At 38.7% G+C, this 14,077-nt stretch overlaps 1 protein-coding gene and 1 non-coding gene across 18 annotated transcripts in view; one reads left to right on the top strand and one right to left on the bottom strand.

Moving 5' to 3' along the window:
* The window catches only part of PRRC2C (proline rich coiled-coil 2C), a 105,077-nt gene that overhangs the window by 30,631 nt on the left and 60,369 nt on the right, over positions 1 to 14,077 (top strand). For all 17 annotated transcript variants that reach the window (XM_015124239.3, XM_015124187.3, XM_015124274.3 and 14 more), the window contains exons 6-11: positions 218 to 441; positions 4,925 to 5,007; positions 5,970 to 6,103; positions 6,184 to 6,271; positions 7,557 to 7,701; positions 10,451 to 10,504. In XM_015124239.3, coding sequence (XP_014979725.3) covers positions 218 to 441; positions 4,925 to 5,007; positions 5,970 to 6,103; positions 6,184 to 6,271; positions 7,557 to 7,701; positions 10,451 to 10,504 — 728 coding nt within the window. The remainder of the gene's footprint in view (positions 1 to 217; positions 442 to 4,924; positions 5,008 to 5,969; positions 6,104 to 6,183; positions 6,272 to 7,556; positions 7,702 to 10,450; positions 10,505 to 14,077) is intronic.
* Positions 2,473 to 2,576, bottom strand: LOC114674972 (U6 spliceosomal RNA). Its single transcript, XR_003726068.1, has one exon. It is a non-coding gene; the product is annotated as a U6 spliceosomal RNA (small nuclear RNA).

Consider the following 14,077-nt stretch of genomic DNA (forward strand, 5'->3'; position numbering starts at 1 on the left):
TTGCTTGTGGTGACACCCTCTGAGGTACATCCTCTCCACTTTGGAAGTCACTACTACCCAAACACCTTGAAAGCATTAGTAGGACCTGGATTCGACTTTTCCTGCTCTTTCACTCTGCTTACTTGCTTTCATGTTCCTGAAATGTGCCTGGTTTGGTTTCACTTTGTTCCATTTTCAGATTTTTATCTTTTTCCTTTTTTCTCTGCTTCCATACTAGATGTTGCTTGTTGGAGAGATGGTGGTAAGGCTGCTGGCTCACCTTCGTCATCTGATCAAGATGAAAAGCTCCCTGGCCAGGATGAAAGCATAGCTGGAACATCAGAGCAAAATGATATCCTCAAAGTGGTGGAAAAGAGGATAGCTTGTGGTCCTCCACAGGCTAAACTGAATGGACAGCAGGCTGCTCTCGCTTCCCAGTATAGAGCTATGATGCCTCCTTATGTGAGTATTGTTAAATGAACAAGCAGTCAAACAAGAGGCTTTTGATCTGGGGTCCGAGGAGCGAATTGTTACAGGGAAAAGTTTAGGTCTTTATTTTCGTTAACATCTAACTAAAAATTAGCATTTTCTTTTATTGTATGGTGTATTGTGAGAAGGGACTACACGTGGTGTAAATACCAGAAGATAGAGATCATTTGGGCTATCCGGGAAACTGGTTACCAAGCAGTGTTTCTTAGCAAAACCACCTAGCTGTTTTATTTGGGTAAGTGTAGTTGTACCATATAGGAAACAAATCACAGAACTATCAGCAGTGTCTTTATTATTAACAGAGATTGTAGATATTTTCATATCACATTACATTCAACATTACTTCAAAATAATTATTAGACCCATAGACAATGATCTAATAAAGAAACACATACATTACCATACCACAGATTTATTTTGTAAATACAGAGAACAATTACACTAAAATTCTGTTTAATATAATTGTTTTTCTTTGCAATATTTTTGTATTTTACATTATGCATTTAAAATGTTTTCCTGAGAGGAAGTCCATAGGATTCATCAGACTGCCAAAGGGGTGGTTCATGGAAAAAAAGATAAAGAACACTTGCTGTAGTTTCAAGGTTTTTATTTGTGTGCTTTTAATATTTTTGTCAAACTTTTTTTTGTTTTTTTTTTTTTGGAGACAGAGTCTTGCTCTTTTGCCCAGGTTGGAGTGCAGTGGTGTGATCTCAGCTCACTGCAACCTCTGCCCCCTGGGTTCAAGCAGTTCTTGTGCCTCGGCCTCCTGAGTAGCTGGAATTACAGGCATGTGCCACCACGCCTGTTTTTTTGTTTGTTTGTTTGTTTGTTTGTTTTTAAGTAGAGTTGGGGTTTTGCCATGTTGGCAAGGCTGGTTTTGAACTCCTGGCCTCAAGTAGTCCGCCCACTTTGGCCCTTCAGAGTGTTGGGATTACAGACATGAGCCATCTCGCCTGGCCTTTAAACTTTTTTTTAATGGAAAGTTTTAAACATCTGCAAAAATAAAGATAACAGTGCAGTGAATCTGCCTCTTTTCCCACCACTTTTCTTTTTGGAAACAGAGTCTCGCTCTGTCACCCAGGCTATAGTGCAGTGGCATGATCTCGGCTCACTGCAACCTCTGCCTCCTAGGTTCAAGCAATTCTCCTGCCTTAGCCTCCTTAAGTAACTGGGATTATAGCCGCCCACTACCATACCTGGCTAATTTTTGTATTTTTAGTAGAGACAATTTTGCCATGTTGGCAAGGCTGGTCTTGAACTCCTAACCTCAAGTGATCCACCCACCTCAGCCTCCCGAAGTGCTGGGATTACAGGTGTGAGTCACCATGCCTGCTCTTTTCCTACCACTTTGGATTACGAAAGCAAATCCAAGATATTTCTATTTTAGTAAATATTAAATATTTAGTAAATATTAAATATTTCATCAGTAAATATTTCTATTTTAAAGGATAAAGACTTGGGGAGAAAGTTTGCAATGCTGTTATCATACCTTAAAAGAAAACTAATTCCTTGATATTCTTGAATATTATGTTAGTGTCCCAGTAATTGTCTCATAATTAGGATACAGGCAACATCCATTCCTTGAGATTGGTTCATACTTCTTTTAAGAATCTTGTTACCTACAGATATCTCCATCTCCTGTTTCCTTTGGTGCTTATCTGTTTTAATTTGTTAACCTGTAAAGTTCCTCAGATTTTGGATTTTGTTGATTCTATCTTTAGTTACATTTAATACATACTCTTACACCCACCCCTGCCCTCCTGCCACATTTTCTAAATTATTAGTTAGATTTGGTGTCCTCGTTCTTTGTTTACTGTCAGCCCAATGTAAAGTTGTAAAGCAAGTCACATGTGCCTGGATACATACATTTACTTTTCCAGGAGACTCATTACTCTCATAGGAAACAAAAATCTAGGTCATATTTATTTAGTTTGTTTAACTTCTAATATTTGAATCCTAAATATCCATCATACTTTCCATTCCTTCATATTGGTGGTGTTATTTTAAAATATGGAATGCTTCATAAATTTGCATGCTATTTTTATGCAGGGACTGTGCTGATCTTCTCTATATTCTTCCAATTTTGCTGCCAAAGTGAGCATATACATTACTATTTTTAATCATTCTAGACTAACAGAGGGAAATGAATGATTAAGTACAATTACTTGTTAAATGTTTTTTGCTCTGATGCCCAGGCTGGAGTGCAGTGGCACCATCTCGGCTCACTGCAGCCTCCACCTCCCAGGTTCAAGTGATTCTCCTGCCTCAACCTTCCAAGTAGCTGGGATTACAGGGGCACGCCACCACACCCAGCTAATTTTTGTATTTTTAGTAGAGACAGGGTGTCACCATGTTAGCTGGGCTAGTCTTGATCTCCTGACTTCAGGTGATCTATCCTCCTTGGCTTCCCAAAGTGCTGGGATTATACGTGTCAACCACTGTGCCTGACCGTTAAATGTTTTCCTAAAAGAAGTTTAGGAGTATGCTGACCTGGCCTTGAAAAATGATTTATACCCATTAGAAATGGGTAGGAAAAAAAATTCCTTTTTTCCTAATCATTTTCAATTTGCGCTACCAAAGATCCCTGAACTTTCAGGTGAGAGGGTAGGATAGGAAAGAGGGGAGACCAAGTGGGCATCATTCCCACTTTCATCAGCGATTATATTTGAATAATGTGTTCCGCTAATTAACAAAAACATTTAAATATCACTACTATATACTGAGAATTTAAAATTTGTTTCTATAATGAATTTTCTGCCAAATTCCTAGACGTTAAGCATTTAAGACCACATGAAATTATGCCTGGAATGACCAGATGAAGGATTTAATGCAGCTTTAGCTATGAACATATGCCTCCAGTAGTGTCTTTATTAACTTCAGTATAGAAGTGTGATGCTACTGAAAATTCTCCAGAGTATCCCTCAAAGTTTCCCCAGCTGAGTTTCAGCTGTTGCTGGGCTTAATTAACATTGCTTCAACTGACTTAAGAGAAATTTCTTCTTTTTCTTCTTCTTCTTCTTCTTTCTTTTTTTTTTTTTTTTTTTTTTTTAAAAAAAAAAAGTCGAAGTCTCACTCTGGCGCCAGGCTGGAGTGCAGTGGTGCTATCTCAGCTCACTGCAACCTCTGCCTCCTGGGGTCAAGTGATTCTCGTGTCTCAGCGTCCTGAGTAACTGGGACTACAGGCGCACCCACCACACCCAGCTAGTTTTTTTGTATTTTTAGTAGAGACAGGGTTTCACCATGTTAGCCAGGATGGTCTCCATCTCCTGACCTAGTGATCCACCCACCTCGGCCTCCCAAAGTGCTGGGATTGCAGGTGTGAGCCACTGCACCTGGCCCAGAATTTTCATCTTTAGACAGCATAATCATATAAACATCCTTGCTTCAAATGTAAGGTAATTTTCTTATCTAACACATAGTTACTACTTTCTTTTTAGAAAAACTAGTCTTCTATTTTAGGATATAAATTGTGTTTTTACAGTAATATAATTTCATATTATTTACATAATTTTACTTGGATATAAGCAAATAGTAAATGACCAAGCTATTCTTTGACACTTCCTCCCTTCAAAATCATAGGATGAATCCCTTGGTGTTATTTGTTCTCAGAATCTATCTTATGTCTCCTCTTAAGTTTAGTTTCCCAGAGCCAAGTTCCTACAGAGAATAATATCTGGACCTGTTTGGGACTGTTTATAATGATCATTTGTGCAGTAATTTGATTGAGAATTCACCTATGCCATATCCGTAGAAAATTTTTGGGTAGCTCTCTGTCCCCCTTTTCCAACTCAGTTCCTTGGATTGTGGACTGTCCCTTAATTTTATCTGAACTGAGTTCTTCCCTACCCCTGCTACCCCTACTTTTTTCTATTTGAGGTGCTGGGGCTGGGGACTGATGTTATCCTCCTTATCCACAAATCTGCCTCTAATTATTCTACTCCTGCTTATGGAGAAAGGCCTACAGCATCTGCTTTTCGAATATTTTCACTTTGCTGTTTGCTGGGGTACATGTGTGTATATATCCTGTTGATGCAGTTACTTTAATGTAATTTATATCTTATTGATACAGTTACTTTAATGCAATTTTACATTACATATCTCGATACAGTTACTTTAATGTGTACATACCTTGTTAATACAATTACTTTAATGTAATTTTATCAATATAATGCAGAAGTCTTTCATATGATGTGCTCTAGTTATTCTATTTGTAAAGAGTTGGTAGAGGCAATGGCCTTGGAAATGGGTTGCTATTGAGGATGAATGATGATCTATGCTAGCAGGTAACAGTCATTAATAGTTTTATTCATTTTAATCATTGTTTCTATAAATTATAACTTCAGGCCTAGGCTCAGATTTTTATGTATTTATGTGTGTGTGTGTATATAGATATATATAATTTTTTAAAATAACTGGGTTGCTAAATTTATCAAAATTTTTTGTTTCCTTCATTCAGATGTTTCAACAGTATCCAAGGATGACATATCCTCCTCTCCATGGTCCCATGAGATTCCCACCTTCTTTATCTGAAGGAAACAAGTAAGGCTATTAAATGATTAAAGTCTGTAAGGAATATGTATATGCTTGTTAAGATTTCCTAAAGGTGGAGTGGATTGTGTGATTTTGAGTTGTGTAATTGATCGTTTTCCTGTCCTCACAGTACAGTTGTCATTAATAAATAATTGGCTAACTCTTATAAGACAGACCAGATATAATTCATTCTTTTAAACATTTAAATTAATTTACATAGGATTTTGAAAACTGAAAACCAGGCCGGGCACAGTGGCTCAACCCTGTAATCCCAGCACTTTGGGAGGCCAAGGTGGGTGGATCACAGGAGGTCAGGAGTTCAAGGCCAGCCTGGCCAGCATGGTGAAATGCTGTTTCTACTAAAAAAAAATACAAAAAATTGGCCGGACATGGTGGTGTGCACCTGTAATCCCAGCTACTCGGGAGGCTGAGGCAGGAGAATTGCTTGAACCTGGCAGGCGGAGGTTGCAGTGAGCCGAGATTGTGCCACTGCACTCTAGCCTGGGCGACAGAGCGAGACTCCGTCTCGAAAAAAAAGAAAACTGAAAACCATGGTCCTAAAATTGATGACACTTGTTTTTCTCCTCTTCCTTTCATGTTATGGACTCCCCACCCTTTTTTTTTTTTTTTGGCTTATTATGTGAGACTTGATCATCCTCTTGAATTATTTTCCTCAAAATTATGTGTTTTGAAGTTAGTTTTATTCATATTGTTATCCTTTAGCATATATTTGTTTTATCTTAAATGTTTGAGAATTCTTAAAAACTGTGTCAGCTGTTACTTAAGAGTTACGTATTATCCTATAATTACGTATTAATATTAATTTTTTCATACACGTCAATGCAGAACATATTATATATCTTGGTGTAGAAAACACTAATGTCGAAATGAACTAAATTCCAATCTTTTAGTATTCTCCCAATTTAGTATCATAAACTTTTGTGTCTTTTCCATGACCTGCCTTTCATTAGAGGCCTCCGAGGAAGAGGCCCACCTCCTTCATGGGCCTCAGAGCCTGAACGCCCATCCATTCTTAGTGCATCAGAACTGAAGGAGCTTGATAAATTTGATAACCTAGATGCTGAAGCTGATGAGGGTTGGGCAGGTAAGAGGCAAAATTAATTAAGTGCTTTAAATTGTTAGATGCTTTCAAGCAGCCAGTCTGAGTTTTCCTTAATTTAATAGGTGCTCAGATGGAAGTAGATTATACAGAGCAACTGAATTTCAGTGATGATGATGAACAAGGAAGTAACAGTCCTAAAGAGAATAACAGGTAAGTTGTGGTGTGTTTTACTAATAACAGTATGAAATTTGTTGATACAATATTAACTACTTATGCAGAGAGGCTTTATTAACAGACAATTGTTATTTGTAGAATTTATATATTCTCTGAAGTTTTACTAAATAGAAGGTGATTAATGAGCTAGATTAATACAGTATACAGCTAATCCGTTAATTAAAATGTGTTGCGTCTCAAGAAAGTTGATTTAAAAACTTTATTAGGGTCGGATGCAGTGGCTCATGTCTGTAATCCCAGCACTTTGGGAGTCCGAGGCAGGCAGATCACTTGAGGTCAGGAGCTCAAGACCAGCTTGGCCATAATGGTGAAACCCTGTCTCTACTAAAAATACAAAAATTATCCAGGTGTGGTGGCACATGCCTATAATCCCAGCTACTCAGGAGGCTGAGGCAGGAGAACCACTTGAATCTGGGAGGCGGAGGTTGCATTGAGCTGAGATCATGCCACTGCACTCCAGTCTGGGTGACAGAGCAAGACTGTATCTCAAAAAAAGATATTTAGGTATTTAGCACCTAGTTTGGAGATCTTTTGAGAATTGATATTAGGAACAATTTTAAACTGTTACTTGCTTGGCCTGATCCGTATTTATAAAATTGGAGAATAATTCCCTGGGTAACTACAGCTGCTTCAGGTCCTCGATTTCTTAAAACTTAGTAAACTGCATTAGGGCCTTAGAAAATGGGGAGTTTTTTGTTTCTTTTTCCTTCATTCTGGAATATTGGAGCACCAGTCAGGAATATATGGGTTATATATCATAAATGTTGGGCTTTTAAAATATATGAAAGTTTGTAAGCACATTTGACATAATTTTTCAGTTATGGCATTGTGACAAACAATCGTTTTATGATCATGTAAGAGATACCTGTGATTTGCTGTGGCTTTGAAAAAATACTGTAGTTTATCTTTTTATTAAATCAGAATAAATTAGAATGCAGTTAAATAATAATTCCAATATTACCCAGTTATATTTGGATTATATTTCTTACATAGAGGAGATAGGAAATTATGTGATTATATTCTTTGGCCAGGATATATGCCTGACGTGTGTGTTTAGATTTGACAAATACTGTATTGCACTTTCATAGTATATATTTATTGAAAGAAGAAATTAGCACTAGTAGGTCACATACGCATCTCATTCCTTAATACATTCCCCCCGGGAAACCATACCGAAATAATTTTTTTTAATTGCCAAAAAAAATGTATGTACTTATGATAAGTTGGTCCACTTTATTTCTTCTGCATTTTGATTTTTCAGTGAGGATCAAGGTTCAAAAGCCTCTGAAAACAATGAAAACAAAAAAGAAGCAGATGAAGTTTCCAACGCTAAATCATCTTCTCAAATACCTGCCCAACCATCAGTAGCAAAAGTTCCCTTTGGGAAAGGACCTTCATTTAATCAGGTTTGTTGGACTCATGGAGATCCTTGTTATTTCAAGGATTATCTTGAATTAGTCTTATCACTGAGTGGAATGGGACTTAGGAAAAGGGAACTGTGTATTTTTTCTTGAATAGTCTTGAATCTATCATAATTTTTATTGCATTTAACCGGAATTATCAGTAGAGTAGCTAAAATTATCAAGTGAAAACTAAAGCTTCACCCTTTTCACCTTATGATACAGCTCAGTCATAGCAAAGTGTAGGGATGACATTTTTCTAAAATAAAATAAGCATTGCTGAAGTGCTTTACGGTTTATTGAATACTTAAATACTAGTCATTCTTTTTGTGTGAATGGTACACTATCTGTAGGGAAATCACATAGTGAGTAGGGACATCTAAAGTCTGAATCATTTTGAAGAACATTGTGAATGAAGGGAAATGTGTGTGCAACAGATATTTGAACCTACTTCTGAGATGGTAAACGGTTGCAAAAGATGCATTATAAACTGGGAATAAAAAGGGCTACTTTCAAGGGAGTCCGCTTATCTCTTTATTAAGGAATCAGTATAATTAGCATGTATTTGTTGGATTCATACAAAATAGATGGAGGAACTTGTCCCTTCTGAGGGCTAAAAGGAGGTAGCTAACAGTTTCTTTGACAGGAAAAAAAGTCAGTAAGAAGTGTGACTAAGTAGCATAATCATAGAGGGTACAAAATAAATTCTTCGAGAATTCATTTAAGGTAGAAAGCTGCAGAAGACTAAGTACTTGAGCTAATTCTTAAGCATGATTTAGCCAGTATACAAAGGGAATATAGCTATTATAAGCAGTGGAAACACATGTAGAGAAGTATGAGAAAACATGGCACATTCAAGAAATTCTAAGTAGTTTGATGGGAGAGAGGTAGACTATATAAGAACCACTTCTTAAAAATGTATGCTCTACAATGGTTTTAATCTTAAGGCATTGATGATCCATTGAAGAATAAATTTATGAACCCTGAAAAAGAATAATTTTTAAAATAACATTTTAATAAAATTTTTTGTGTGACTTTTTACTTATTGGCATAATGGGGAATGAGAATTTTTCGTGAAAGAATAGATGGAATATGTCTTTGACTTTTTTTGTGACAGTGGTATGTATATTAGCAAGTGAATGTTTCATATATTTTGTTCCATTATGTTTTAGATTTTAAGATCTCATATTTTTAGTTTGCCACTAGAAACGAATTGAGCTTACATAAATAAAATTTAGTAATTAGAGGTATACCTCTCCCCAGTCAGATTTTCTGGATCAGAATTCCAGAACAGTTAGACTAAAATTCTTTTTTTCCCTCTTGAAACAGAGCCTTGCTGTTTCACCCAGGCTGGAGTGGAGTTGTGTGATCTTGGCTCACTGCAACCTCCACCTCATGGGCTCAAGAGATTCTTGTGCCTCAGCCTCCCGACTAGCTGGGACTACAATGGTGTGCCACCACACCCGGCTAATTTTTGTATTTTTAGTAGGGAAGAGGTTTCACCACGTTGGCCAGGCTGATTTTGAACTCCTGGCCTCAAATGACCCACCGGCCTCAGCCTTCCAAAGTGCTGGGATTACAGGTGTGAGCCACCATGCCTGGCTAAAATTTTTGTTTTAAAGTGCATTTGAGATTCTAACCTTGTTGAAATAGCAGAGTGATTCCATAAAAAGTAATCTTGTAATGAGTGATATGCTTTTATTTAAAAATAGAGAAGGAGAAAGATGTTTAGGAATCTTGTGATATTGAGAAAATCAGTACATTGAGAAATATTTCTTTTTTTTTTTTTTGAGATGGAGTCTTGATCTGACTCCCAGGCTGTAATGCAGTGACATGATCTTGGCTCACTGCAACCTCTGCCTCTCAGGTTCAAGCAATTCTTCTGCCTCAGCCTTCCAAGTAGCTGAGATTACAGGCGCCCACCACCATGCCCGGCTAATTTTTGTGTTTTTAGTAGAGATGGGTTTCACCATGTTGGCCAGGCTGGTGTCTAACTCCTGACCTTGTGATCCACCCGCCTTGGCCTCCCAGAGTGCTAGGCTTACAGGCGTGAGCTACCACGCCCTGCTGAAATATTTCTAATAGATATATTTTTCCTTTTTCTTTGCTTTTTTGAGACGGAGTCTTGCTCTGTCACCCAGGCTGGAGTGCAGTAGCACGATCTTCGCTCACTACAACCTCCACCTCTCAGGTTCAAGCAATTCTCCTGTCTCAGCCTCCAGAGTAGCTGGGATTACAGGCGCCCGCCACCACACCTGGCTAATGTTTGTATTTTTAGTAGAGATAGGGTTTTGCCATGTTGGCCAGGCTGGTCTTGAACTCCTGACCTCAGGCGATCCGCCTACCTTGACTTCCCAAAGTGCTGGGATTACAGGCGTGAATCACCGCACCTGGCCGATATATTTTTTTTTATATGTTTATTTTTTAAGTAATTCTTTCAGGCTGGTGCAGTGGCTCACACCTGTAATCCCAGCACTTTGGGAGGCTAAGGCAGGCAGATCATTTGAGGTCAGGAGTTCGAGACCAGCCTGGCTAACACGGCAAAACCCTGTCTCTACTAAAAATGCAAAATTACCCGGTCGTGTTGGCACACACCTGTAATCCCAGGTATTTAGCAGGCTGAGGCATGAGAATTGCTTGGCGCTGGGAGACAGAGGTTGCAGTGAGCCAAGATCATGCCACTGCATTCCAGCATGGGCGACAGAGCAAGACTGTCTCCAAAATAATAACAGTAATTCTTTCTTCTTTATAATAGGAACGTGGAACGTCTTCACATCTGCCACCACCTCCAAAGTTGCTTGCACAGCAGGTAAATTTTAACTAAATGCTTGTTTATGGATTATATGTTTTATTTGACCTTTTGTTTTGTTTTGGTGGAAAGACACCAAATTTTTTATTTAAAACTTTTATGAAACAGTTACTAACTTTTTACCTTGTGACTCTTACATGTCTTACTCTTCATCCTTTTCATTTTCATTCTCAGTTGATAAGCATGCTCCAAGTTTCACTAAGAAAATAAGAAGTAGCTAGGAGATAACTTTTTTTTTTTCCATTTCACTGTATACTTTTTCTTCCTATTGTTTTTGCTGCTAAGGACACTTTTTTACTTTGTTCCTTGTATCCTTTTCCACTTTTGATAATGTTATCTCTCATCTTTTCAGAAAAACAACTTCACAAAGACCTCTCTGTTAACATTACTCCATCCCACTACCTTCCATCCCATTGCGGTGTCTACCCTGTTTCTCTGTTCTCCATCAGTGAAATTGTTTTAGTGAGCTATTTATACTTACCGTCTTTTGCTGCTCATTCTTTCATTAGCACTCTCCAGGCATGCTTTCTTTTCCCACTCTACCTTTGAAACTATTATTATCAGAGTCAATGATGACTTCCATCTTGACAAATTCAGTTTTCTTGTCTTCATCTCATTTAAATCTCAGCTGAGTCATTGACATAGTTGATTACTCCATCCCTCTTGTGTATATGCATATATTTTTAGAGACAGGGTCTTGCTTTCTGGCCCAGGCTGGAGTGCAGTGGTGTAATCATAGCTCACTGCCACCTGGACTCCTGGGCTCAAGGGGGTCCTCTCACCTCCCCAGCAGCTGGGGCTACAGGTGCACACCACCACACTGGGCTAATTTTTTGCAGAGACGGTCTCGCCTTCATGTCCAGGCTGGTCTTGAACTCCTAGACTCAAGCCATCCACCTTGACCTCCCAAAGTGCTGGAATTACAGACTTGAGCCACCATCCCTGGCCTATCCTTAAAACACTTTTTTTCCTACTTGCATCTGAGACACCTCACTATTTAGTTTTTCTTTGCTTTGTATTCCTTCTGGGCCTCCTACACTTCGAGTGTTGGAGAACTAAGTCTTGTTCTCAGTCTGTTTTAAAAATCTGTATCCTTTTCCTTGGGAATGTCTTCTATGAGCTGATGGCATTCAAATGTACATTTAGGCCAAAAAGCTTTGCCCTGACTTTTAAGAGTCATATATTCAACAATCAACTCAACATTTCCACTTGGATCTCTAGTAAACAGCTCAAATATGTCCAAACCATAACACACACCCCCACTTACCCTATATATCCACAGTGCTGCTTCTCCTGTCTTTCCTATTGCAGGTAATGGCATTATTATTCACATATTTGCTAAGGCTGAAACTTAGAAGTTACTCTTAACTCTTTTTTTACCCTACATCTAGCTTTATCAGCAAAATGTCACCTCTACCTTCAAAATATACACTGACTGCTCGCTACCACCTCTTACTTCCCTTTGAACTATTGGAGTGGGTTCTCGACAGATACTGCTTGCCTCTTATGCTGCCTGCTCACTTGCCGCCTTCATCCCATATTCTCCTGTAGTAGTTGTTGTCTTTTTTAAACTATGTATTAGGTCCATTACTCATTGTTCAGGTCCTTCTCATGATCTTTCAGATCTCTGTCTACTTTTCTAATTTCATCTGCTGTTCTCACCACATACACATTGATCTTCCTGACTTCTTTACTTGTTCTTTCTTACAAGCAGATTTTCTTTTCCTGAAATCCTTGTTATGATCAGGATCTCCAGACCTTCTCTAATCACCCTACTGGGATATCTGCACGTATCACAACCATCACCATCATTTCCAGCAGTCCCTCTCCTCATAACCACTGAAAGCTCTTTATAGCATTTCTGCATACACAGAAGCTAAAACTAAAACATGTAGAAAAAAGTATAGAAGATCAAGTGTTCATGAACTTGGAGCTGACAAAGTTTTCTTTGATAAATAAGACCTTGGCCACGAATTAGAAAGGAAAAACAGTTGGTCAGTTGGACTTTGAAGAACATTTCCCAAAGAATGCAAAGATATGTTGCAGAAAAAAATCTTCCTAATACATCTGACGAAGGACTTGTATCTAAGCTTTTCTTTTTTTTTTTTTTGCAGCAGGGTCGTGTTCTGTTCCCCAGGCTGGAACACAATCTCAGCTCATTGTAGCCTAAACCTCCTGGGCTCAAGCGATCCTCCTGCCTCAGCCTACCAAGTAGCTGGGACCACAGGCATGCGCCTCTATGCCCGGCTAATTTTTTATCTTTTTGTAGAGATTGGGTTTCGCCATGTTGCCCAGGCTAGTCTTGAACTCCTGAGCTCAAGCAGTCCTCCTGCTTTGGCCTCCCGAAGTGCTGGGATTACAGATGTGAGCCACCATGTCCAGCCTGGGCCGTTTTTGTTTTTGTTTTTTTTAATATCTTACAACTCAATAATAAGTAGTTAAACAAAAAGACTTGAACATTTGTTTCAGAAAAGAAAATGTAAGAATGCCCAGTATGCACATGGAAAATTACTCAATATCTTTAGTTATTAGGGAAATGCAAGTTAAAATCACTGAGATTTTACTACACTGCCAAAATTAAAGACTGATGACACCATGTGTTGGCAAGGATGTACAGAGCAGCTGGCAACCTTATCCATTGGAAAACCTTATAACCACTTTGGAAAACAGTTTGGCAGTTTCTTGTAAATGAAATATATATTTACCCTATGACACAGGATTTCCACTTCTAGCTGTTTATCCAACAGCCATGAAAACGTTCATTTATGCAAAGACTTATGCATGAATGTTCATAGCTGTTTTATTCATAGTTTAAAAACTGGAAGGGCCGGGCGTGGTGGCTCACGCCTGTAATCCCAGCACTTTGGGAGGCCGAGGTGGGCGGATCACAAGGTCAGGAGATCGAGACCATGGTGAAACCCCGTCTCTACTAAAAATAGAAAAAATTAGCCGGGCGCAGGGGCGGGCGCCTGTAGTCCCAGCTACTCGGGAGGCTGAGGCAGGAGAATGGCGTGAACCCGGGAGACGGAGCTTGCAGTGAGCCGAGATTGCGCCACTGCACTCCAGCCTGGGCGACAGAGCGAGACTCCGTCTCAAAAAAAAAAAAAAAAAAAAACTGGAAGCAACCCACATGTCTATCATACATGAAACAGCATGCCCACAATGGAATACTATCCAGCAGTAAAATGGAGCAAACTACTCATACATAAAATAACCTCACTGCCATTATACTTAGCAAAAGAAGTTTGTATAAAAGATGAAAGAAAGGACAAACAAAACTATACAAGGTTAGGGTCGGGGTGCTTGGGGCCACAGGGGGAGGAAGAGGAGTGATGGAAATGCTGTGTCTGCATTGGAGCAGTGGTTACACAGGTGTATCATTTGTCCAAACTCATCAAACTATACACTTAAAATATGTGCAGCACGTTTTAAGTAAATTTTACTTCTCTGAAGTGAATTGTGTAAATTAGGTGCTTATATATTTGGTTTTTCAGCTTATCTCTGAGCTGTGGATGAAGAAACTCAGCACCAAAGAACTGAAGTAGTTTGCACATGATAGCACTATTAGTACAT

This window comes from Macaca mulatta, chromosome 1 (assembly GCF_049350105.2).
Source record: "Macaca mulatta isolate MMU2019108-1 chromosome 1, T2T-MMU8v2.0, whole genome shotgun sequence".
NCBI classification, from domain to species: Eukaryota; Metazoa; Chordata; class Mammalia; order Primates; family Cercopithecidae; genus Macaca; species Macaca mulatta.